The sequence below is a fragment of the Bombyx mandarina genome, chromosome 23, assembly GCF_030267445.1.
Source record: "Bombyx mandarina strain Sakado chromosome 23, ASM3026744v2".
In the NCBI taxonomy this organism is placed as follows: Eukaryota; Metazoa; Arthropoda; class Insecta; order Lepidoptera; family Bombycidae; genus Bombyx; species Bombyx mandarina.
This window is the reverse complement of record NC_143229.1, coordinates 5,747,947-5,775,433: the sequence shown is the minus strand read 5'-3', so window position 1 is coordinate 5,775,433 and position 27,487 is coordinate 5,747,947. Positions and strand designations below refer to the sequence as shown.

Here is a 27,487-nt window from a genome sequence, read left to right as displayed (position 1 = left end):
GGACAGCGTTTTCGACACGGACTAAATTTGGTCGGATTGTTGGTCAAAATATGAAAACTTGACCGGGTTTAATTCCGGCCAAATTGCCATATAATTGACGGGTGTTCACTAACTTTAGTTGCTAACGATGTTATTTGAAATTTCTCCTTTTTTTAAATTATTTTCATGTTTTTCAACGTAGGTAATGAATTTCAATTCGAGATGAATTGTTGGTTTCCGCTATTTTTGCTAAGCAGTTGCTTGAAATGTGTTTGGCAGTTTTAGTCGCGCTTACGTTTTGGCTCTTAAACTTTAGTTTTTGGTGAATTGTACAAAGCGTGTTTAATTTTTGTTATTGTTTAAATATTTAGTAACAGTTGGAAGTTTTTTTTTAATTTTTATCAATCTTTTACTGAAACGGCACTGTGAATTCGGTGATGTAGTCAATGCAGTTACTTAAAGATATGCTATTAATTTAGATTGGGTTTGTTATTGTTGACAGCCATGAGATTTTATCTGTTACGTAATTTAATGCGTAAATTAATTAATTAATAATTAGTTAATTAATTAACTGGTGGTAGGGTTCTGTGTAGAAGCCCGCCCGGGTTGGTACCACCGTCCTGTCTATTTCTGCCGCAAAACAGTAATGCTGTGTTCCGGTCTGAAGGACAAGATAGCCGGTGTAACATATATAAGGGTGCCCATCCAGGCCAGGATAGGCAGCGCATCTGAGTCACTGATGTAGTTTGGATGTCTATGGGCGACGATTATCATTTCCCATCAGATGAGCCGTAAGCTCGTCTGCCTATCGAAAGCAACAAAAAAAAAAAATTGAATTTTAACTTTGTCACAACTGACTTTGACAATTCAGAGTGTACTTTACATTCAATTAAAACTTTATAGACTTTAAAATGTGTATATCTGGGAATTGTTTGTCCTCGTGTGAACTTGCGGTTCGCTTCCGGATTCCGGAAGTTTATTTGCACGACAGTCCCGGACAATGGTTCGGCTAATTTCGTTTAATGTTACACTGTTGAAAGCACATACTCCAGATATACTCCACTCCACCACCGCCGAAACTTAATACACAGACCTCACAATCGTTTAGAATCGACAATCACAATTTAAGGAAACAGTGAAATATAGTAATTAAAAACGGTTTAAATGTTTTTTTTTTATTACTATAATATTATTAACTTCGTTGCATACGAAGTACCTAATCGTTTGTAGTCAAAGGCATTCATGGACGTTAGCAATGCGAGGGGCACAGCCAAGCCGCTGGTTCCTTGGTCTGGCTCTAAAAATAAAAAAAATAAAATGTTTGAATATTTTTGGATGAATTTTCGCATAAAGATGGTTTAAGAATTTAATTTCAAACACAAGATATTGGTTAACATTGATAATGATATTAGTTATATATAATAAATACGGTAGTGAGTTCGTTAGTGCTTTTTCGTATCAACGTATTTAAAAATCGACTGATGATAATTTATATACCAAAGAGTGATAGAACTGGTGGTAGGACCTCTTGTGAATCCGCACGGGTAGGTACCACCGGCCCGCCTATTTCTGCCGTGAAGCAGTAATGTGTTTCGGCTTATAGGGTAGCCGTTGTAACTATACTGAGACCTTAGAACTTATATCTCAAGGTGGGTAGCGCATTTACGTTGTAGATGTCTATGGGCTGGGTAACCGCTTAACACCAGGTGGGCTGTGAGCTCGTCCGCCATATAAGTAATAAAAAAAGAAGCAACTCCTTATTCCGGTTTATCCAACGTCTTTCATTCGTTCTGAATTACAAAACCAACGTAGGTGAAATCGCGGGACGTGCCTAGCTAATTATGATTTGAAACACAAGCAACAATAGAATTTGTATCTCATAGAGATGAAAAACAAAAACCTCATATTAGTTATTGCCAGCACCTCTTAACGCAATAATGTAGTCTTTTATATTCTTAATACGCTTTTATTAGCTTCAGACGTATGTATGTTAGTATGTATCGGAATCTTTGAACATGATTTTGACACCCTCCAAAACGTCGGATTAACTCGAAATTTGGTATACTGGTTATTAAGGATCGATGACAATTCAATATTTAAAAAATTATTCAAGAAATTTAAATTCAACTAAAAAATGAAAATAAATAATATTTAAAAAATCTTAATCTTATTAAGTTTTATTTTCGATTTTTTAGTTGGATTTTCTATAAAAGCGTATTTTATCAGTTTTTTTAAACTATTATTTATTACTTACTATACATTCTTATTATTTATAAGACTGTGTTTTAATACAACATACCGTGGTAAGAAATCCACTCAAAGTTATTAAAACGCAATAGACTGCCACTGGTGTGCTATCAACCTAATTGAAAACTGCATTGTGGTCGGCAGTACGGGCTTTTATAGCAAAGTTCACTTAAATACGACATCCTACAGTCGGAATGTCGTTAAAGTCTGATGATAACGCTAAAGAGTACAAAATAACGTACTGTAATGAGCTTCCTTTAGAGAAAAGAAAGATACGATTTTTTCCAAGATTTGATTTTTGTATTCCTCTTAATGTGTAAAGGAATTTACGTTCTTCATGTTAGCTTTGATCACAATACGAACGCTTTTATCTTTCCATAGTAATTAATAAGTACATTTTTGTACCGAAAATATCGTCATTGCTATAATTCTTTTTAAATCTCTTTCTAGTTCGTAACGGGTATTCCTGCGTGCCCGTGGCTCTGTCAGAAGACTTGGACATCAGGCTCGGGACCTCGGTAACTGATATTAACTACGAAGGTCCAGGAGTAACAGTCAAAGCTAATAGTTCTCGCAATCCGAACCAGCCACAGGTCTTTAAAGGTGAGTTAACAAATCCCATAAATAATATCAAACATCACGTATGGTTCTTAAGGAACGTTGATCTCCATGATGACCTGGAGCTTGACTCAGTCAGTAAGTATCTACAGTCGGCATCATTGTGCCACTTTGAAAAGGCGGCACGACATGAAAACCCTCTTGTCGTGGCCGCCGGGAATTACATACCAGATCCTATAGACCGAATGGTAAACAGTCGACGTTGCCCTAAACGCGTCATTACGGATCCTCCCGATTTATTAACGGTGCTTTTAGATACCACAAGCACCGGTCACCGTCCTCGTCGAACCCGTCACTTGCGACAAAGGGCTCGAAAAATGAACTAACCCATAGACACAGCCCACTGAGCTTCTCGCCGGATCTTCTCAATGGGTCGCGTTTCCGATCCGGTGGTAGATTCTGTGAAGCACTGCTCTTGCTTGGGTCAGTGTTAGCATCACTCCGGTTTGAGCCCCGTGAGCTCACCTACTAGTTAAGGTTACGCTGAAATTGCCTCTCAAGACTATCAGCTTAGGTAGGGAAAAAAAATCTCACATTGATCTTTAACCCTTAGACACTGTTAATAACCTGCAAATGATGATGACACGGCAAATTTAATTGTGTAGACACTAGAATGCTACCAATAAAAATGTTACGCATAATCCTCCGTCTAGACGAAATGATACGTATACATATTTACTGTTATTATTCCGTAGAGGTTGAGATGCTATTAATATTACCATGACGTGCCAATTTAAGAATAGCTTATTTATACAATAGTCGTTGTAAATTTGATTTCACCTATTAAGATAAAGCAAAATCGAAAAGGTATGATTTCATTAAAAAAGTTTTCTAAAAAAAATTCGAATATAGCACTATAACTCGTTGAATGAATAATTCAATTAAATAAACTAAATATTTTTTTATGTAATAATTAAAAGAGGTAATGAGTTATATATTTTTTGAGATTTAAAGTTAAAACCTACGTATTAATGTCGATCGATTTATCAATAAAAAATTTGCGTCAACAATCATTAGAGCAGCGATACAATTCCTCATCGAACTCTTTGACTCCGACGAAGAGTTCAACGTGCAAACTAGCCCATAGACACAACCCTCTGAGTTTCTCGCCGGATCTTCTTAGTGGGTCGCGATTCCGAACCGGTAGTAGATTCAGCGAAGCACTGCTCTTGCTAGTACTAGTGTTAGCAATTCTCTCAGGATGAGCCCGTAAGCTCACCAACGATTAGATAGGAAAAAAAAGCGATACAATTGAAATACGATAAATATAAATCAATGTTAAGATTGCGTCTTGCGACTAAACCGCGGAACTGTTATTAAAGTGCTATCGATTTTACCCTCCGGCACGACTGTATTACTTCAATGCTCGAGTTTTCCGCTCCAAAGAAAAAATCAACTCCATCCAATATTTAAGGGAATAAAGTGTACGGGAGAAAAAAAAACACGTCGCGATATTAGAAGTTATAAGAAAAATCTACAATGCGGTTTCCTCTGTCATTGTTGGCGAGTGATTTGCAATTCTATCGCGTTAATTTTACTTTGACGAGGCAGAAAAATACGGTCGAGCTTGTGTTGACCCGGCTCCCCCCTCCCCTCACCCAATCGCGGCTCGCCTGAGGCTCTTCCGCCACATTTGCATACAGGCGGAGTCTATTGTAGATGAGCCAGTGTTTGAGAGGCGGTCTCACCGGCTAAAACAACCTTTGCCTCGTTTACGCTTTCCGAACTGACGAAGCATTTCATTAATGTGTTCGCGTGTCATAATTTTAATAAATAGAAACATGGTTTTTAAAGTATATCGAAGGGTGAAAAGGTATTTGGTTTAAGCGACCGTTCATACGCGACATTTATCTTTGTGTTTAAAGGTCCGTTTTATTTTGTATCAGTATCAGAAATTCGATGTTTTAATTAAACCTCAATAAAGTTTACCCTATTCAAAATACCTGTTTTTTTTTGTTTTCATTTTTTTTCCAAAGGGGAATGCCCATTTCAGGCCCAAAGCGGAAAATAGATTAGAGAAAAAATACTTAGTGCATTAATTTTGTCATAAATAAATATGCATTTACTTTCTTCCAAATGAGCGCCACTACAGTTTACAATAAGTAGCTCTATTGAAAAAACAAGGTTTTTGATTTTTGCGGGAAAAATATTGCCAGCGTCAAAACCTTTTAACTATTAAGTTAATATTTTAAGTATATAAATAAAATAGATAAATAAAACATTATAAGTATTATCTTTAATCAATCGGTTTTAATCGATTATAAGCACATAAAATAACGAGATATATCGATTTACTGTAATTATTTTTCGTTATACTGACAACACTGAATTTAATCTGACTGATTCTTCGCTTGCTGCTTGTTAAATACAAGCAGCGTTCAAAGCAAGCGTTCAAAATGGATGTGTTTTGATTTTTCTTCGATTTATTTTACTGGCTTTCTTTTATGGATTTTATCCTCCCTTCAACGACGACTTTGGCTCAGGAGTTAAGGATCTCAGCTACATTCGATTATGGATACCGATCAATAACGTTTTATACTACTTCTGAAAAACATTGTGTGAATTGTGGTTTTAACCTGACCGAGATTCAAAACCGTGTACCTATATGCACTCCTGTGCTAGATTTAGATGATTTACTAATTGTGTATGAAGATGAAGAAAATATAGATATTTAAAGAAGTGTGTGTGTGTTTTTGATACCCTAATAATTACAATTGGATAAAAATACATTAGGAACATCTCTCTTATCATAATAAATAAATTAAACATTAAGAAAAGAAAAGTTCTTGAAGTAACACAAAATCCGACACGACTTATTTATTTAAAAAATTAACCTCAAAACGATTTTTTATTTTTATAATAGTGGCGTCAATTTCAATATTTTTTTTAGATATCCAATACATTTAAGAATTTGAAACAGTCCATTTTCATAGTAATATTTGATGTCCATTTTTGGGCCCAGCATACTATGGAGAGTGGGCATTCCCCTTTGAAACTTTATATCTTGTAAAGTTGTAAAAAATATCGCTTAAACCAAATAACTTTTCAACCTTCGATATAATATAAAAATTGTACGGAACACTTTTTAGATTTGGAATGAAAGTAAAAAAAAATTAAATTAATTGAATCAATCTTGATAAATTCAATTAGTTTGGGTGATAAGACGCTAAATACAACTTGTTAACAATAACTACGCAATACATCTAACTTCTTTTGCTTTTTCGATGTATGAATAATGTCTATTTTCCTTATGTACAGGAAAACATCAAAACATTCATTTTGAATGAACAATGTACGTTTTCTTCTTAAGTGATATCGTTTACAAACGTGATTGAGGTATTCAAGAATGAAACGTTATCTCAATATTTTGTTTGTCTCTCGGGAATCGATACGATTCTACTCTGTGTTTCTCTCCGTTTCGTCAAATCTTCGCCAATCATGTTTTACTGAGAGAATACTTTTTAAGATAAGAGAATCAATTGAAAATGTATTTATTTCCCGAAGAATTGAATAAGATTTATGTTTTAGATATTTGATACTAAAATTGGGTATATTGTAAAATAATGTATTTTGTAATCCTAGTCTAAATTGGATTATTGTATAAGAAACCACAGATTCTGCACACAGTTAAGACGGTAATTCTAAAATTGTCGACGTTTGGTAAGTGGTTACCGTTGCTCAAGAATATAAACAGTGCTATGCACCGCCAACTTTTTTAATGACCAATTACAAATGACTCAACGCGGGCTGCTGAGTAGTAACCAAAGATTTAAATTGGCTTGAAATCAGCTAATCCCTGAAATACTGTGATCTCTATTTTCCTAAAAAAAACTGAACTGCCAATCTACCATTCAGGACTCTTTTTCAAATCACGTCTGAACCATGACATGAGGTATGCCGTTAGAGCAATGCCGCGAATGGTTTCCAAGGCCTTAGAAAAAAAAGAAAGTCAAACAGTACGTCGCAAATATTATCTCGATACAGACCATTGATAAATTAATGTAATATCATAAATAAAATCATAAGTAAATCAAAAATAATATTCACTTTGATTTAAATCAGAAAAAGAATAAAATTTTATCGAAAGTAACAAAAAAAAGTAAAAGAAAATAGATGTAAATTGTCAATGACAGGGCCGCAATCCACAGAGGTCTCGTATTTGAGGGTGCAGGCTTTCACTTAATATAATCAACGTCAGTGTCGTGACGGAGTGTTTAAAATACGTGTCTACTAAAAGATTTTATATTAAAAAGGGAAAATTCTCGTGAACACGATAAGTTTTATGTTAGATCAAATTAAAACTGGCTTATATATAGTTAGCTTTTTTCCCGGATTCGACGTCGTTTCCATTTCTTGTCATAAAATCTATTTATACATGTTATATCGTCGTTGTCAAACCAAAATCTGCTATGTGCACTTTTTCAGATTTTTACTTTTTGACCTTTTCGTATATTTCACAGCCCTATCAACTGTATAAAAAAACTTTTATGTGTCTATAGCTTTAATATTTATCTATAGCTTTCATTTGATATAGTTCTTAAAAATTCACCTTCATGTAAAATTTTATACGAAAATGTCTTTACTCGTTAATTCAAAATAGAATGTTTTGCACATAGCAGATTTTGGTTTGACAGCGACGTAATGTATTTTAATGCAATTGAAACTCAGACCTCACGTCTCAATTAGTTCGATGTAGTATCATAGGGTTTCGCTATCAGCTCAACACCAACCCGTGAACCGTGCAATATCTGCATAAATTTCAAATAATATAACCCATTTAAATCTGTCGAGTGTGTTTGCATATCCTGCCGACCGCAAATGGCTCGAACAAGATAACCGTTCCGAAAATATAAATTAAAGATAGCTGTGAGTTTGTCTGTTCGTAATTTACAAAACCAATATATTTACGGAAAACAATACCGAGTAAAACTGTAAAGCTAATTAATTTTTTTTGTTGTTGTTTTGTTATAGGAGATGTAGTCTTATGTACATTGCCTTTGGGAGTGTTAAAGGTGGCAGTGGCAAGCAATGGACAGAATCAACAGAACTTCACCACTTTTAATCCCCCCCTGCCCGAGTGGAAGGTAACATCAATACGTTTATAGAAAAATAAGAATTCAATATTTGTATTACATCATCAAGCAAGACTTCTCTGATATAGACCTCATTGAAGCTGATCAAAATAATTTTTGTTTTTTTGTTTTCGTATTTTTTGTTTTTACTGTCTGGCTTGTGGTAAGTAATTAACGAAACCAATAGATACCTGGTCGTGAAGATCCCTATCTACCTTGGAATATGAGATTGAAATTTTAAGCTTTTGCAGATGGAATACATGAGCGCTTTGTATCTGAAAATTAGCTAATGTGTGGTCATAATTTGATAAATTTATTCTATTAATCTTTGTCCATATGTTGTTAACGTTGGTAAACGTTTTCTTATTAACGAGATTTCATTAAAAAAAAAACTTAATTCCCTTTTTGGATTTAGAAATGGAATTTCTTTGTACAATTACAGCGAGTAACCATTTTTGTGTGTCAAAGAGTAAAAAAAACTACAATTTTCATTAGAGCTAAGCTATGTTGCTTACTTACATCAAACGAAATGTAATCTAATTTCGACAAATTCTTCAACGTTAGATAGCGAATTTGAAGACTTACTAATCTTTTTTTTAAGAATTAAGCTTAAATTTAATTCTAGGTGGCAGCTATCAAGCGTCTCGGTTATGGAAATTTGAACAAAGTGGTTTTGTGCTTCGAACGAACCTTCTGGGACCCGAGTGCCAATCTATTTGGGCACGTTGGCACGACCACCGCAAGCAGAGGTTTGCATAATATTAAATTTGCGTAGAATTCTTTTCATAATGCTTCAATTTAGCTTCGACCTTTTTATTTAGGTCTATCTCTCGGAGAATAGAGACCGCAAATTTAAAATTTAATAAAATTGTCGCGACTTAGGCTTAGAGCGTGTCTTATACGCATGCACTAGTACTTAATGTCTGTGGTTTCTGTCTAGTTTGTTTATAAATGTTGTTTTGAACAGGCCCTTTAGAAGAAAATTTCTAAATATTTCAGCTACAAGCTGTTGAACAATTAGTGCTTAGTTCGCTTGGAGTTTACATCCAAAATTAATGTACATCGACCGCAGAATCTCCGCAAATTAACCACGAGGACCACTCGCGCACCCTACTCACGAAGGGACATTAAATTATTTATCAAGCGTAAATAGTGTAAAACGTAGGAACACCGGTGGCAACGATAACGAATTAAAAGCTGAATAATTTAACGCTACTGTGAAACCTAAGGGGCCGCCTTAAGTAATAAATCACGGCAACAAGCCAAGACATGCTTCTCGGGGTACCTACTGTAGCCACTTGGAACCATACATAAATAAGAATAAATGTTCCATGTAGATAAGGTGAAATTGTATGAAGTCACAAAAATTTCCATTTCAGAGTGACGATTAAGGAATCGTTAACGTCCATAAAAATATTTTACTTAGTTTTTTTGAATAATTTTTATCTTAGACTTAGACTATGGGCTATCTATGAATTAACAACAATATGAAATACTAACAACCAATCGATTATCCAAAATATCAGCAGGAACCCTTTTATTGCGAGTTACAAAACTGAACTTATCCAAGTTTCCGCGTCATGGTTTAGTTCACCTCCTTACCTCTTTGTTGTGTGCTCAACTAACTTCATTAAGCCCCCACGTCTGTTCCCAGAATTCCGGAACAATGTGCTTCGTGATATTTTTTTATGTGGTCAGTTAAACGTTTTCGGCTTTGTTTTTAAATACGCCGGGATATCTGATGTGCATGTATTTTGGCCTGTCACCTATAGAGTTATGTGAGAATGGTTGATTTTTTTTTATTGTATTGAGGGAATCTGCATTCGAATCTTTTAGTTAACAGTGAAACCTTTGTTTTTTCTTGTTGGTCAATATATTTGGCCTAATCTTTCAAATCAAGACGTAATTGCTTCATTATGTTATGGTAGAGTCTATGTGCAGCATCTTCATATCGCTGTACACCTCACTGTTGCCTTGAGAATTATTTGAGATGAGCCTTTCATCTCAAACTTACCGTGGCACCCTCGACGCTTGTAGAAAAGTTTATTTCTAATAGCTATGTCCTTTTATCATCATTTTTTGTCCACATACTTTTTGGCTCTGGACTTAAAGTGGAAAATGCCATGATAGGATCTTCTACAAACGATCTTGAAAAGTTATCGATAGGTACCTTCATTATTGGAACTGTGGCATTTCTGATGTGTATGTATATTGTATACATGAACGACTATAACTACTCAATATATCTACAACTAGCATCACAGGGTTTGTAAGTATGTTTTCAACGGAAAAAGCACGATATATCTAAATAGTTTGAAATAAGCTAACCTATATTATAATATAAATCCATATGTCGTCGAAGGGGTCATTTTATACCCTGTCATACTTAATTAATACAGATTTTCTTTCTATCTCATAAAATTATTGATATTTCCTTCGATACAGGAGAACTTTTCCTTTTCTGGAACCTCTATAGTGCGCCGGTACTCCTAGCTTTGGTAGCAGGCGAGGCAGCGGCTGTGATGGAAAACGTCACCGATGACGTCATCGTCGGTAGATGTATCGCCGTACTGAAGAGCATATTTGGTCACGCGGCCGTGCCGCAACCCAAAGAATGCATAGTAACGAGGTAAATTAATCAAGAATATTTTTTTTCTTGCAATAGATACGTGAACGATCATCTCATGGTTACTGGAGTTCATAGATATCACAACGTGAAAAGCGGTATCTTCTTTAAGGCACGCAGTCAAAGTGGTATCGTGGCTATTTCACCCTTCAAACAGAAAGCATGATTGTTTCTCTGCATAAATTGTCAGCATATTGATACTACCAGTATATGTGTCTATAGAACACTGTTCCTGAAAATATTAACTATTGAAAAGTAACAATATAAGTAGTTAGTACAAAATCTGACCATAATGTTGCATAAAATAATAATTCACTTACAAATTAATATAGAATATCTCATCGAAGAGCACTTTAATAGTAGAACAAATATATCAAAGACTTCGACCATGTATCACAAATTTTGTGCAATATTACTTGATTTTGTTTTGTCTAAAGGATTCAGAAACTTTTTTCCATTAAGCGTCGCTCAATGAAGCTAAAAAAACCTACATCGAACGTACATACCAAAGTTCCAATAAAAAATTTAAACAGAATTTAGTTTATACGTTAAATATTAAAGTGGAACCAGTTTCATTACGAAATTCACAAAATTTCACTTCGTTAAAACGCGCGAAACGTGAAGCCATTAGTAAAACTTTCGACTGTATCACGTTGAAAGCAATTTCCGTTGCAAAGTTTCCTGCTTCGTAAAAGCTGTGTATTGTTTCAGATATCATAATTACTGTTTAAAACGTTGTATTGCACGTAACATATAAATGTCGTTCACGTTTGACACAATCTTAAATTGCGTGTCGCAATAACGTGTATTATACATCTAATGCAGGGGTTTCCAAACTTATTTTGTCTACTTAGCGTCCCCATTTTTTCACCTACTTAAAATCCTCTATAGCGAGTGCTCAGTCTTTGTCTAAGAGTCCGCTTAGATAAAATTACAAATCGCCTCCCAAGCCTCTACACAATGCCCCCATTTTTTTCTGGGTCTCTTATCGCCCCCCGTTAGACCTGCAGTGCCCACAAGGGGGCGTTATCGCCCACTTTGGAAAAGGCTGATCTAATGTAAGTCGTATCAAAGTTTTTGGTAAAGGTTTCTTGGGTGCATGAAAATCGTGTCGGCAGATACTGATGTAGTGGCCTCGATGTGGTCGCGGCTAGGACTGTTAAATTCATAATTGGTTTGTTTAGATGGCGTGCCGATCCATTCGCTCGCGGCTCGTACAGTTTTGTAGCGGTAGGGTCGTCTGGTACTGACTACGATCTCCTGGCCGCCCTATACCTGGAACTGATGGAGAGAATAGACTTTTCTTTGCCGGTGAGTATGTTCGACTTTAGTGATAAAATAACAATTCAATTTTTTTTTTTTTTTATTGCTTAGATGAGTGGACGTGCCCACAGCCCACCTGGTGTTAAGTGTTTATGTTACTCTATAGATATTGGTACGTAAACCATATAATAAATACTTAATACCATAAAATTTAGTTTGTATTTGTAACGATTGCTAATATTAAGCCCTAGAATATTCACGGCTCAGTTGTTTTAATCATCTAACTAATGAAGCGAAACTTTCGCGTTAGCCTTCTTACGCACCGGAATAAAACTTATTCCGACTAATACAAGTTTCACATTCGTACCTTGAAAGTCTAATCTCAGCCCAAGCGAAAGTTTTTTCATTTATAGCCAAACGCTACGATACATCACGTTATCATTTGTTTTTGTATAGATCGTCGTGTATTGCTTACTGGCTCTTGAAAATTGTCCTGATGAAATATTTATGAGTATCGTATGAGATCACGAGTATTGAAGTTAATTTTTCGGCCCATATGGTCTTAAGCAATTATCGGAGATTAGTAAAACGATTCTTACAAGTGAATTGGTAATATATAAAGTCTAAATTTCAATTATTAATAATTGTTATCATAGCTAATCAATCGAATTAAACCGAACGCACAATTCCTTTACATTGGTAACGACGTTTTCACCTACAGGTGCGGGCGCATAACGCGCCTTGTCCCAAATAGAAGCTGTAAAAGTAAATTGTTTAATCTATTTGATTGATAAAAGTCAAACATAAACAGGAGATTATCTGTTACAGCTTCATTTTTACGTTCATTTAAAATCGGTAAAGCCTATCTTATTGCCGGAGATTGGATTTTAATCCTATTTTGTTTGTCAGGTGAGCACACGATGCGGAACTATCCAGCAACGGTGCACGGAGCATTCCTATCGGGTTTAAGGGAAGCTGGGAGATTGGCCGACATGTTGCTTCCTCTGCCACCAATCACTAGCTCGAGTGTCGCTGCCGTGACGGCAAACAATTCCGCATGATGGCAGAAAACAATTAAACTAACCTTGTAGATTTCGATCTAAGGTGAAATTGATAATATTTAAGAATAACTCTCATTTAAGGACCAATTGTAGAATTTATCCAAATGTTCAATTTTATTGTTTTTTGTTTGACAGTTTCATTTGTTACTAGCTAGCCATAATGTATCGAAGTAACTAATGTTGATCTTTGTATCAATGAATACGAAAACGATACAATAGTAGTAACGGGGATGCGTGACGTCATTTGTGGCGACAGTAACCGGCGATGCGCTGCGTTTGTAATGCTACAATTATTAGAAGTCATTGGAAATACTGAGTGAATGATATAGTTAATTGAATAAATATACCTTTTAATTACAAATATACGAATGCGTGTCGCATCGTTGATCTACGTAATTTGGATATTTTTTATTGTTGGAGAAAATAAGTACGAAGTATTTCCAATGGTTCACTTTTAGTTAAATTTATTTATAGCTTTGAAACAGGAACAATCTTAAATTTAGTCTTTAAAAGCTTTTTACGAATGGTAGTTTCCGAAATTACATGGGTTAAATATTTCTCAGGGACCAACGAATTAAGATTCAATTTTTTTATTTATTTCAAATGCTGGAATTGTTCAAATTCTATAATTTAAATTTAAAAGCAGTTTCTGAAACTTATCAGAATGTAATCTTTTTCATGGTTTTTGTTTTCTTTGAAGTCTTTTATTTTTAGTGTTTTTTGTTTTGTTTTCCGCGTGTCTTAGGCATAATTGATTAAAATTACTTTTTCTTTTTAATTTCGCTTTTATTATTTTAGTTTTATTATTTCTGACGTTACGAGTACTTTACAATTTTCCTTGTCACCGATTTTTGTTTCAAATCTAGTAACTACAATAGTACTTATCTAATAACTACTTTTTTCTCTTATTCAACATTATTTTCAGAGTTCTGGAACTTTTAATATTTGTAATATCATTATGAAATTTATTTCATAGCATTAATTACATTAGCTTTCAGCAGGAGCAAGTATTGTAAGAATTAATAAATAATAAAGTTTTATGAAAGTAAAATTGTTTGGAATCTTTTATACCCCCAATCAGAATGTAATTTCGGGAAGCCGAAAAGAACGAGTCGAATGAAATGTCGATATCCCTCACAAAAGGTGTGTTTCCTTTGATAAGATTAATTGGACAATTTGAAAAACTTAAACAAATACACCTGCCCTTTACGATCCAGACACCTGTTTTATTTTCTAGTCGAGTTTTTGTTTCTTTTAGACGTATAGTTTTAGAAAGGGATGTTCGTTGGTTAGAATCTGGTTTTGTGATTTTATAATTATACGATCGAGGTAATTTTGTTTGAATACAATGTTGCTCGTCTCTCTATGTATATTCTGTTTTTATATTCACATTAGTTTTATGGCGGCTTTATCTGCTCCTATTATTTGAACATTGTTATTTTTATTTGCTTTTATTATTACTTTTTTTGCTTATATTATCCTCTTTTAAATTATAAGTATTCTAGTTTATTATTTCGTGATAAAAAAAGATACAAAAAATTAAAAGAATATAAACCTGGAGTGAATATTAATAGAAAAAAAACTTCTTCGTGTATAAATTTTTCTCACTTGATTACTATTGGCACTATAAAGTTTGTCGTAGTAACATTCTTGAGCGATAGGTGGCGTACGAGTACTTCCAATTAATGAGGGTATTTCAAACATTCGCCGACAATCGCAGCGGAGTATGGCTGAGTTCGAATGGGCACCACCATCCTGTTTTTTTATTGCTTAGACGGGTGAATAAACTCACCGCACCAAACATCACAACGCGAACCCAGCGTTCACTTTGAGACATGGGAACTTGAGAACTAAATCTCAGTTGTATAGTAGACTCAGTTGTATAGTTACTGGTGGTAGGACCTCTTGTGAGTCCGCACGGGTAGGTACCACCACCACGTCTATTTCTGCCGTGAAGCAGTAATGCGTTTCGGTTTGAAGGGTGGGGCAGCCTATACTGATAACTTAGAACTTATATCTCAAGGTGAGTGGCGCATTTACGTTGTATATGTATATGGGCTCCAGTAACCACTTAACACCCGGTGAGCTATGAGCTCGTCCACCCATCTATTGGATTCTCTGGCCCTTGATACTGTAACGCGTTAGTGCTTCGACAGCCTTTATATAATACAACTCAGACCATTAAAATAATATTCGGCTTTGGAATGAACTTCCTTTACTATGTTTCTTTAACGCTATGACATGTTGCGCTCGTCAAATGAGATTTTCGGAAAGTACTCTACGATAGGTAGCGGCTCGGCTCACGTCCATGGCGACGATAACCATTTACCATCAAGCGGGCTGCTAGTTAGTTCACCTGTCTAATTCTATAACAAAATTTAACCGATAGACACAGCCCACTGATTTTCTCGCCGGATCTTCTCAGTGGGTTGCGTGTCCGATCTGGTGGTAGATTCTGCGAAGCACTGCTCTTGCTAGGGCCAGTGTTAGCAACATTCCGGTTTGAGCCCCGTGAGCTCACCTACACGTTAGCTGAAATAGCCTCTCAAGGCTATTAGCATAGATAGGGAAAAAAAGCATCTCAAAGGCATTATTATCAAGCTGGCTACTTTATATGTATTTATTTATACTTGAGGCAATTTATTCTGCCGTGACGTAATTTAGTGAATCACAAAGACACTAGCATTAAAAAAACAACTTAATTGTGTAATACTTTAATCTAAATTTACTTAACCAAATAAAAATAAACTTGCTTGTTTCTAATTTTGCTTGTCAAACAATTAATATTGTTAATTAAAGCAAATTCACCTTTAAATCTATAGTTTTGGTGTTCATTTGAACTAGTAGGTTGTCGACTTACGACGTTTTCTTTTTGAATTGAACCTAATTGATGTATATCCCGCCCATTGATTTTCTCGTTAGATAAAGTCTGATTTAATGGAGTATTTTTTAATTTTAAACTATTTCACGTTGTTTGTAAAAGTGTGAGTTTACCGGAGCAAGAGTTTAGTGCGGTAGTAATTTATTGATAGCTGCGAAATTCGTAAAATCAGAATAATGTTAAAATCAGAATACTAATACATATATAAATGTACAGTGGCTTTTACGGATGTTCCATTATAACTACTGAACCATGCATCTGATTGACTTGAAACTTGGTATCCATGTAGATACATGTACTTAATGGATAGGCTAATATTTATATGAGTGTTGGAGTCCCTAATAATAATGACAATAAATACATAATAATGTTAGTTTTAAATGCTCAGCAAAGCGGGCGAGTACGGCTAGTAATTTTATAAGCACGTAAACATTGTTTTGTTTTATTAAAATGAATCTCTACTCAGAGACAACACGGAACGTGCGTTGGACATATTCATAATAGTATTAAATGAATTTTGAATTTACGTAAAAATCCAAATTAATCTTAACGAGGCTCGATTATATTACTAATAGAAGACACATAAATTTGAAGATGTTTAACCCAATCAAAACAAAAAATGCTTCCAATTATAGAAACGAGACCTTAAGTTGTTTTTTTTAGATATTTTCAAATTCTTTCTTCGAGGATCGTAATAATAAAAGACCGGTTATTGTTTAGAAGACGCGGGTGTGTTTTACCCTTAACTCCAGCTGCATTTTGCGTTAGTAGTAATAAGTATACTAACATATTTTCCTTCGGAGCTCTCACCTAAAGCAACTTTTTATGTTTTTTAATAAAGACAACGAGAGGTCTTTTTTTATTGCTTAGATGGCTGTACGAATTCACAGCCTACATGGTGTTAAGTGATTACTGGAGCCCATAGATATCTACAACGTAAATGCTGCCACCCACCTTGAGATATGAGTTCTAAGGTCTCAGTATAGATACAACGGCTGCTCCGTCCTTCAAGCCGCAACGCATTACTCTTCACGGCAGAAATAGGCGGGGTTGTGGTACCTACCCGTGCGAACTCACAAGAGGTTATACTACCAGTAAAAACCAGGATGTCACATCGTCAGTCTAAACAGCTACGTCTGTTGCCTAGGATACTTTTCAAACCTGTTGTAGCTCCTGGTAGTAGAGCTGCAATCCCTGATGGGTGAAATGTTCGCAACCATCCAGCCTATTTCTCCCTATAAATAACATAATAGCAATGTCTCCTATACTCGTATCTCGAAAGTGTGACGTCAAATTGTTTTCTCAAAATGATTTTTTGGAACGAAGTTCCTTATGGGACGATGCAGAGGGGGTAACCTAACAGGGAAAAAACGTCCGTAACGTAAGATTTTTATTAGTAATGGACACACTGTACGACAACTTCGTAATAACGAAAAAAAATAACATATTTTTTTATCATTCATTAACCACGATCTCAGAGCGTTCGTTTGCGCAATACACCAACTCTTATGCAAACAACTGTGAATGAAGTGTACCACAATAAGTTCGCACGTTACCGAATAACAGTGGGTTGTTGCGAAACCTCCAGTTTTATTTTATTTATATCTCGAATAGAACTTAAAATTAATATTTTTATAAAAAGGAACTTCGTTCTTATCCGGTGTCCCACGACACCACACATCTTTTTTTGTTCTTGCGAATCTAAAAAACTTACAGATCGCCATGAAATCCGATTACCCCTCTGTTCTGTTGTTAAAATCTAATCATAAAGATTAAACGTTTGTTTCCAAATAAATTGAACGCTTAATGGCCGTTTAATTTTACAATCTCATGGCCGATAGAATGGAACGAGGCATTAACAGCGCCGTAAACCATAGTCTGAAATCTTTATTATTTTTCGTCAGCCCAAAACGGCAGTATTCTTGTTATCTCTGACTCTATAAAGCTAGTTTGTGAAAATTATATTAGACTCTTCATTCAATCGTAAAGAGTACAAAGTATGAGTAGGTAAGTGTCGCAGTTGCTTCTAGTATTGAACTGCTTAAGATAGTAAAGGATATAGAATAGTAGTAGGCAGCGGCTTAGCTCTGCCTCTGGCATTGCTGAAGTCCACGGGCCGCGGTAACCACTCACCATCAGGTGTGCCGTATGCTCGTCTGCCCACAAAGGCAATAAAAAAATTTAGGACAATGAAGATACAGTTGAGGCACCAAAAATTACAAACACCTAAAATAGGTAACTATAGCAAATTTTAGTGTTACAATAAGTACGCAATTCTCAGTTAGTTCAGCTAGTTTAACATTTATGAACAGAAAATACTCTTCGTTTGCACTACCTGAGAGTTTAGATTATCTTTGGAAATATGATGGTAGGTACCTATGACGAATGGTAGGTTCATTTGTTTTTTTTTTTAATTAACAGAATTATAAATAAATAAAAATATATAAATAGCTAATATGTACCAGTACATATCCTAAAAAAGATATTGAACGTAAAAAAAAAAAACTTATTTTAGCACAAGCTTTACGCAAAAATAAAGAAAAGAATACTCGAAAAAGCCACCATTGAACATTTATATAAAACCCTACAAATTAACACGCGAGCCACTCAACGGTTTTTTCTGTTCATCCGCCACGTTACAATTAACCCCACGGTTTCCTTAAAAAATTGCTTCGTACCCGAGTCCAACAAACGAGGTATTAATATCCTAGTAGACCGCCATTAATTTTCACTTTGTACTTGCTCTGACTCTTTCTTATCTCACAGTAATTATACGACAGAAGTGTATTGTTTATTCAAAGTTCGAATAATGAATAATTTAAGCTATTCGGTCTTCCCGCCTGGTTGTTTTGGAACGAGAAATTAAATGCGGAACACGATGTAAATTTTGTCCTTTTAGACGTAGACGATATCATAAAAGTCATAGAGACCTCCTAGTGCCAAGGAGTCCACCTTTGTGACACATTTATTTTCAATATTTTTTTTATTCTATCAGCCCACAGACAATTTACATTAGTATAATTTTCATATCAACACTCATTTATTTGAGATTATTGTCGAACTGTCGAATTTGTTTATTGCGAGACCACTAATAAGAAAAAAAAACAAAAAAAAAAAAACTAGCAACAGCAGTGCTTCCACGAAGATCCACTGAAAATATCTGACGACAATCTCGCTGATAATGGATCGAGAGGACCCGAAATGAAGTGTTATGGACATAATTTTTGAAATTATTAGTGGTGTTTCAAGAAATTCAATTTTAAATATTTATAAATCTTGACGCCATCTGTTGTCAAATGTAGGATTTACACGCACTCAATCTGGAAATATTCAGACTACATTACAAAGATAACGATAGATGTCACTGCTAACAGAGTGCGCATGAGTGTTATTAGGGTTTTCATTGGAAGACGAAGAAAAGGTTTGATCATTTAGTTCTCAAAATAAACAATAGATGTCGCTTAAACCTAAAAACTACATTGTCCCGTTTATCAGTAAAACGATGTTTTTATTAATTTTAACATTACTGTATCGATCCATTATTGCACTCAATTTATTTGTTTTTAATTTAAAATCTGGATTCTTGGGGTTTGTAGACACATTCATAATAACTACTACTGTAACTAATATACTCGCTTGGATTTTGATCCAATTTCATAAGTGAGTCACAAATTTCATGTACCAGAGATTTTAAGTGGTTAGCGAAGCCCATAGATCAACAATGAGGTTGGAGTGTTAGGTTCGTTGTTTTTTATTTATTTATTATTATTGCTCTTGTATGCAGATGAGGAATTGTTTGAGATGATCCCCTCATCTCCTTTTTATCATCGCTCCTCCCGCCATCGGAGCAGAGTTCATCCGGCTATGGAATGAGCTCCCCTCCACGGTGTTTCCCGAGCGCTATGACATGTCCTTCTTCAAAAGAGGCTTGTGGAGAGTATTAAGCGGTAGGCAGCGGTTTGGCTCTGCCCCTGGCATTGCTGAAGTCCATGGGCGACGGTAACCACTCACTATCAGGTGGGCCGTATGCTCGTCTGCCTACAGGGGCAATAAAATAAAAAAAAAATCAGAGAGAAGCGAAGTCCTTCTGCAGACAGAGGATCCAAACGATCCGTGACAATGGGATTATCGACAATCTGAACGGCCCTCTTCTGTATGGAGTCAAATGGAAGGAGCTGGTATTTGGGAGCCCCGGCCCAGAAATGGGAGCAGCACTCCACGTGAGGCCGGACTTGTGCTTTATAAAGCAAAAGTCTTTGTCCAGGCCTGAAGTACTGCTTCGCTCTGTTGAGGACTGTTCCACCGTTCAAATCAGAGCACATGACTGCTTCGCGGCAGAAATAGGCAGTATGGTGATTAGTACCTATAAGTTTTTTGACGTAAAATTTTGACTATTCACACAATCGTTAATTTAAAATATTTAATTCCGAAGTACTCATGGCACCAGTATTATTTGTGTGGTTTAGAACCAGTATGTTTTACCTCACGTATTTTCTGTATGGAACATGAAGTTGGTTCATGAAAGCTACCTATTGATATAAACAAAACAGTTTTTTTTTTCTTTCTTATTGCTAAGATAGATGGACGAGCTCACCGCCCACCTGGTGTTAAGTAGTGACCGGAGATAATAGACATCAACCACGTCAATGCCGCCGTGATATGTATGACACTGTTGTCCATGCTGATCGTGACCAGTAATAAACCAGTACGCGCTCAGAACGGTTGTTTGTTTTCCTAGTCACATACTTCACACGCCGTCAATCTTGAGAGACAAGTTCTACGTCTCAGTTTTTATAGTACAACGGCTTCAAATTCTTCAAACCGAAACGTATTATTAGCAATTTCATTTTGCGATTTTGCGTTTTTCTGTATTACTTCTATCGAGATAAAACAAACAAAAAACTTTCACAACTTTCCAAAGGCACAATCCACATTTTTATTATAATTTTCTTATAATTTATCACAACACAATGCGAAATGGCTTAATGATCAGCTAGGTCAAATGTCAACAAGAGAAATCACAGCTTTTAGAAGTGACACGTCATTAGACGACCCAACGGAGCTCAAATAATTTAACAATAAAAAGAATTGATGCACAATATTGTCTCATTCCCCTTTTGCCCTTCGTTCCAAGTTCATGTCTATGAAATTTAATTTGGCGTTGACAATGTCACTGCTATCGTTAGCAGTTGCGATTGTTATAATTCTAATATCCACGGCCAGTTCTGAAGTGAAAAATAATCTAAAATCGAACTATACAGTTCAGAATTTCAAAGAATACGTGACGAATGTTATCAGGGATCAGACAACGAAAATACAAACGCTCCTAAAAAAAATTCAGTGGAACGCGCAGTCTGTTTTAGAGAGAATCGAAAATGTGAAGCCGGGTCGAAAATACGACGTTAACATTAAGAAACCATTTTACTACACGAAGAGAAACGATAATCAGGTGGAGTCTTCACTTAAAGTTGACGCTTCGACTGAGGTGACTGAATCCAGGAATTTTAATAATCACTACGCAACATCGGCATATGGTGCCAGCGGTAACGCTAATTATGGAGCCTCGACTTACCACCATCATTCTATAGGATTCGACCCCATAAATATCGTGGTTTCTATGTCTCTTTTATCGTTTTTACTACAAGCTCTCCAAGGCTTACTCGGCAGAACTCGATTACCCACGCAGGTGGTGGAAGCCAGAAACGCTCACTCCGAATTGGATTGGCAGAAGAAAATTCAAGAACTTACCAAAGACGAGTATTATTTTAAGAAGAAATATTTAAAGCAGTTATTTCCCAAGTAAATTTCTCTTTCGAGTGGTAAATTACTTATTTATTTTACAATTTATTTATTCTGTCGTTTTCAATAACAAGTTCGAAATTGCTTTATAAATTTTTCGTTCTCAGATAAGATTTATGTTATGAAAATTCTTTGAATAAGTTGTTATTAGTATTTTTGTATTCTAAGATTAATAAAGGCTTAAAGCTTCCATCAATTTTATTTTTATGTATTTCAAAGATTTCAATAATCCTTTCGGTGTAGGTGGATTATTCCAATAATAACATTGTATCTACATTATATTTTTCTATTAGACTGTATAATATACTTGTGTGTTTGTTCGCGCTATTTACCACAATGGCTGAATCAGTTTAAACATGGTTTTGAGTAGCTCATTGAATGGGATAAACTAGGGCTAATATTAAAAAAATAAAAGACAAATTTTCTTTTACTGTTTACAGTTAGTACTACAGATAAATTTTGACATCAACGAGCAAGTAACCTTAGATAGTGAGGACTTAGCCGAGCTCATGGTGTTACACGCTAGGGTTCGGTATAAACAAAAATTCAACCGAAGTACAAATTAACACTGTATTAACACTTAGATCACTCACAGAACACTTTAAAATTCTTAATTCATTATTTCGCTTCGCTTCAGGTGATCCATTCGCTGTTCGGCTTCGAGTAGAACCTTTTTATGTCGATACGACATCCCTAGATTTATCGAGAACATTCCGAGCAAGTCCAGTAGCTTCGATGTGTGTTTCCGCTATCTGTCAATAGATGGCGTTGTACTTCTCGAGCCTTCTCGACGTTACTAGTTCCTTTGATATTCGTTTCGGCTATTCGGCGATAGATGGCGTTACTCTTACCGGCGTAATATATATAATAGTATAAAAAGAGCGTATCGTAATTTTACTGCCATTGAGACAATAATTAATCTCAATTTCAATTTCATAAGGTTTAGGCTGACGGTATCGCCCCGAGTGGGCTTTTGACTTCGAAACAGCAGTTTACCTGTGCCCTTGGTGTGTCTAGCATTCGTGTGCCACGGAAACCACGTGTTATTAAGAAAGCCGCTTAGAAACACCCAAAAAAGATTAAGGTATTTTTGTTACCTTAAATGAGCATCGAGCTACGCATTGTCTATTCTGTTGTTAAGTTATCGCAGATCATAGACCGGAATACAAGACACCGTAACAAGAACGCCACACAACCTGAGACGGGATCCAAGTCTCGCCTGTATAGCTTTTCCGGCTTTCCATATCAGACTCGGAATCGAATACAAGTTGTGGTGAAGACAGGAAGATTGTTTTAATGGTGATAGGACCTCTTGTAAGTCCGCACGGGTAGGTACCACCACCCTGCCTGTTTCTACCGTGAAGTTGTAACTATACTGATACCTTAGAATTTATATCTCAAGGTGGGTGGCGCATTTACGTCGTAGATGTCTATGGGCTCTAGTAACCACTTAACATCTGATGGGGTGTGAGCTCGTCCACCCATCTAAGCAATAAAAAAAAGACTGACAAAGAGTTAATAGAAGAACGAATAGTATCGAATATTTTAATAAAATTTTGACCAGTAATCGGACAATATATTGTTTTAATACTCGCTTCCATTGAATTTACGTGACGGAATGCTGCTCTGATTTTTCGAACAGCCAAATCTAATTTATTTATGAAAACTCCATATTTTGAATCGAATTACTGCGTATTACTAAAATCGGAACGAAATTATATTATATATAATACAATATTTTCTGATCTTCGAAAGGTTATTATCGTAGTCACGCAGTAGGATTCTCAAGATATCAAATGTCGCTCTAAGAGGATATCGCTTTCTAACATAGTTGCTTGAGCACACAATTTTGAAGGGAAAATATTTTATCGCCCTGAATGTACACAGATTCTGTAGGATTATTTTCAGGAAAACATATTTGCGAGATATTTTTAGAGACATAACTTTTCATATAACGTTATTTATTTACCGTATCGTATAAGTATTGTAGTCGTAATCAACTTTTTAGTCAAATCGTAAGCATATGGTACTGATATTGTACATAACATACTGTAAAAGCCATAGCCACTGTGAAATTAAGAAATCTATACTAATATTATAAAGAGGAAAAATTTGTTTGTTTGTTTGTTTCGAATAGGCTCCGAAACTACTGGACCGATTTGAAAAATTCTTTTTCCATTAGAAGCCGACATTGTCCCTGATGAACATAGGCTACTTTTAAAAAAAAAAAAAATATTTTATTTTTTTGGTTTCATGTGTGTTTTAATGTTTCCGAAGCGAAGCGAGGGCGGGTCGCTAGTTATAATAATAAAAACGTTTTCGCTCGCCGATTCGTTTCTCTTTTCCATTTACGGAAATAAGCAGTGATAACAAGTAAGAAAACATATAAGAAGGCTTCACGGTTCGCTTGTGAATGATGGGGCCGGGGCAGAATGGCCTTGTCATATATACCGTATCCTTTTAATGGGCCATTGTTTGTCTTTCGGATGAATGTTACTAAGATTTTAGATGGACTTTTTAATCCTGAAAGATCACTGGGTTTTAAGCTTAAATCAAATGAGGAGGAACCTTTATATGTAATTGAGGCCGTCAGCGCAAAACTGGCCTAACCCACAATTTTTCATATTCGCGCTTTTATATTGCAATTTATTTAAAACAATAAATTTTGATGGAAAACCGGCCTAACCCCAGTTTTACCCATAGACTGTAAACATTATTTTTCCGAGTATTATTACTGCTTACGAAGCAGTGTAAAATTAAATTCAAACCTCATTATCTCCATACTAACTATGATGTGCTTTTTTTTTTTTCCACAGGAGAAAATCGCCGGATCCCCACCCGCACGGCAGGTGGGGTATGTGGGAGTCGAACCTCACTAAAAACTCCTGCCGCTCACAGCCGGCGCCCTACCCCGGACCGGGTGGGGGAACCCAGTCGGAGTTATTGAGACGGCGGGACAGGGTTTACGCAGAGCACATTACATCCATCCCGCCGTCCCCCAGATGCCGGACCGGCGGCCGCCAGCAACATGACCGCCGGTTCCCTCGGTCGACGGGCCAAGAGCCCGATTGATAGCGCCGCGCTACACCTTCCCCCGGAGCGGTCGGGGGAACGCGACCTACCACGCTGCCCCACGCCTAAGCTCCTCCCCGCACAAAGCGGGTGGAGCCCGAAGCTCTTAGGGGGCCGGGTTACGGACGGGACCCCGGTCCCGACCCCCTGCTCGGCGGCGGCGGGTTTCTGCGTAGTGAGGAGAGCTTTGCCTCACTCGCCCCGCCGCCTCCTTCTGCGAGATGGTGCACTCGCAGAAGTCGAGCATAGCCTTCCAAGACTCGTCGCCGCCAAGCATCGACGCCACGACGCCAGGCAGCGACAAGTCCGGTCCTATCTTTGCGACAAGGACACGGCGCTGCACCTCCCAAGCGGGGCAGACAGCGAGCGTATGCTCCGCCGTGTCCAGGTCGTGTCCACAATGGTGGCACCTCGTCGTCGGCTCAGCTCCTATCCGGTGCAGGTACTTTCCAAAGCATCCGTGCCCAGTCAGCACCTGCACCAGACGGAAGGTGAGGCGTCCTCGGCCACGATTCACCCAGTCATAAAAGACCGGGCAAACCGCCTCGACGGTCCGTAGACCCCACGTGGGGTTGGCCAACCGCCTCGACCACGATTCGAGCACGGACCGCCGAGAATGGGCCTTCCGCGCCCGCAGCTCACTTTTGGAGGGACGCGCCACGCCCAGAGCACGAAGTTCACTGCGCCACCGATAGTCGGCAGCGAGCGACTCCGCCTCCAGCTCCCATGGCGGCGTCCCCGCCAACACACACGCCGCCTCGAATGAGACGGTGCGATATCCACGGATGACCCTGATAGCAACGGTGCGCTGCGGCCGGCGCAGGAACCGAGCCATAGTAGCCCGATTGCGCGGCTCAGCCCATACAGGCGCACCGTACAGGGCCATCGATCGCACCACCCCAGCGTAGAGGCGGCGTACAACCTGATCCGGCCCCCCGATATTCGGGAGCAGTCGGTTCAAAGAACCGGCTGTCCTCATTAATCGAGGGACCAGCTCCGCAAAGTGAGCACGAAAAGCCCACCGGCCGTCCAACACGAGGCCGAGGTACCTTAACTGCACCCCGACCCCTATCCGGACGCCCCCAACCACGATGTGGGCGTCGACAGGTGGCGCTCTCCGCGGCCCGTGAAACCACAAGGCCTCGGATTTACTGAGCGCTACGTCGAGGCCCAGTCTCTTGATCCTCCCGACGACGAGGGCCACTCCCGCTGTGGCGAGACGGGCAGACTCTCTATAATCATCCCCCGGGCCACGACCAACGTGTCGTCCGCGTAACAAATAACGCGGAGACCCGGGAGGAGGGCACCCCTCAGCACCCAGTCGTACCCGATGTTCCACAAGAGGGGTCCGAGAACCGACCCCTGCGGAACACCACGCACGACCGGAAAACGGTGAAGGGTCCCACCGTACCCGGTACATTCGACCGACCTGGCCTCCAAATAGGAGCCAACCAGCCGGCGGAGATAGAGGGGCACCCCATGCCTCTCCAGTGCCCCCCCTATCACAGACCAGGGCAGGGTGTTAAATGCGTTGGCGATGTCAAGAGACACCGCCAGTGCCACCCCACCCCGTGAGACAGCCTCGTCCGAGAGGGCCCGCACGCGAAGAATTGCATCCACGGTCGAACGGCCCTCCCGGAAGCCGAACTGCTCCGCCGACAGGTCAGGTCCAACCCCGACCAGGTGCTGAACGATGCGGGCAGCCAGAATACGCTCCAGCAATTTTCCCGCCTCGTCCAGCAGTACGATAGGACGATACCCGGCGGCTGTATCCACCGGGCGCCCCTCCTTTTTCAACAGCACAAGTCTGCCCGTCCGCCAGAGCAACGGAAACCGTCCCGACTCCAGGCAACCAACTATGATGTGCTTAGGCCACTTTTGCGCTGACGGCCTCAATTGTATGATCTTTTTTGTAATTATTGTAGATTTTTAAACGGTTTATTCGTCGTGCCCTGAAGGATAGGACGCTGGGTGTTTTCATATCGAGATATGCGATTATGCTGGTGTTCAAATCCTGCAGGCACGTGCAAATTTTTCCGTTCAAATACGTAATTAATGAATTCTCACGTATGAATGCTGGTGGTAGGCCTTCCTGTGAGTCCGTATACGCAGATAACACCACAATATCTATTACTAGCTATAAATAAATAAATAAAAAGATAATTTCAATGTTGTTATTCTTTAGTTTCTAAAGGAATATTAAAGTCTCAAATATTCGTTTCGGTGTTAGGTCAGGGCAGATTCAATTCAAAAATCCCTTCATTATCCCCTGTCGGCTTGGACACAAGCGCGAGCTGAATCCTTATATTGCCAACACTTTGGAACATTTTGTTGTCTTTTAAGGCTCACACGGTAGGTGATGTTTTGTTTATAGAAAAATTGGAGCATTTGAAATCAAGTACAGGTTTCTAAATAAAATTGATTTAAAAATGAAGTATAGGACTAAATAATGAACACTGGGTGCCAACTTAAACTTCGTAGGTATATATACAGTCAAAACCGTTTACTGCGACATCGTTTAATACAACATGCCGGTTATAATAACCAAGAACAAAGGTCCCAGCTGAATGCCATATGACCGCCTTATTAAAAATATTGCTTTCTACGACATTGGTAATAGCGACATACCTCATAAAACGACCACATTTAACTAATATTTCGGAGAATTAGATCTGTTAGAACGACCGGCTAAGCTGTATTTTAAACAATTTGAATAGGTATCCACATTTGTCTTCAATGGCTTTTAAAATCAGGAAAGAAAACAATAGGATTTAGTTTAGTGTAGGGTCTTTTCTAATTCTTAGAAACAAAACACGTGCATGCGGTAGTCAAAGCCCGTTTCTTCATATCTCTTCAGTTAGTTTGTTAC

The 27,487-nt window shown here is 37.7% G+C and overlaps 1 protein-coding gene across 1 annotated transcript in view; it reads left to right on the top strand.

Moving 5' to 3' along the window:
• Positions 1–13,917, top strand: part of Su(var)3-3 (lysine-specific histone demethylase Su(var)3-3) — a 344,797-nt gene extending 330,880 nt beyond the window's left edge. The window contains 7 exon segments of the mRNA XM_089737401.1: positions 2,677–2,829; positions 7,816–7,928; positions 8,542–8,665; positions 10,362–10,545; positions 11,727–11,809; positions 11,812–11,853; positions 12,715–13,917. Coding sequence (XP_089593527.1) covers positions 2,677–2,829; positions 7,816–7,928; positions 8,542–8,665; positions 10,362–10,545; positions 11,727–11,809; positions 11,812–11,853; positions 12,715–12,866 — 851 coding nt within the window. The 3' untranslated portion in view covers positions 12,867–13,917.
• The last annotated feature ends 13,570 nt before the right edge of the window (positions 13,918–27,487 follow it).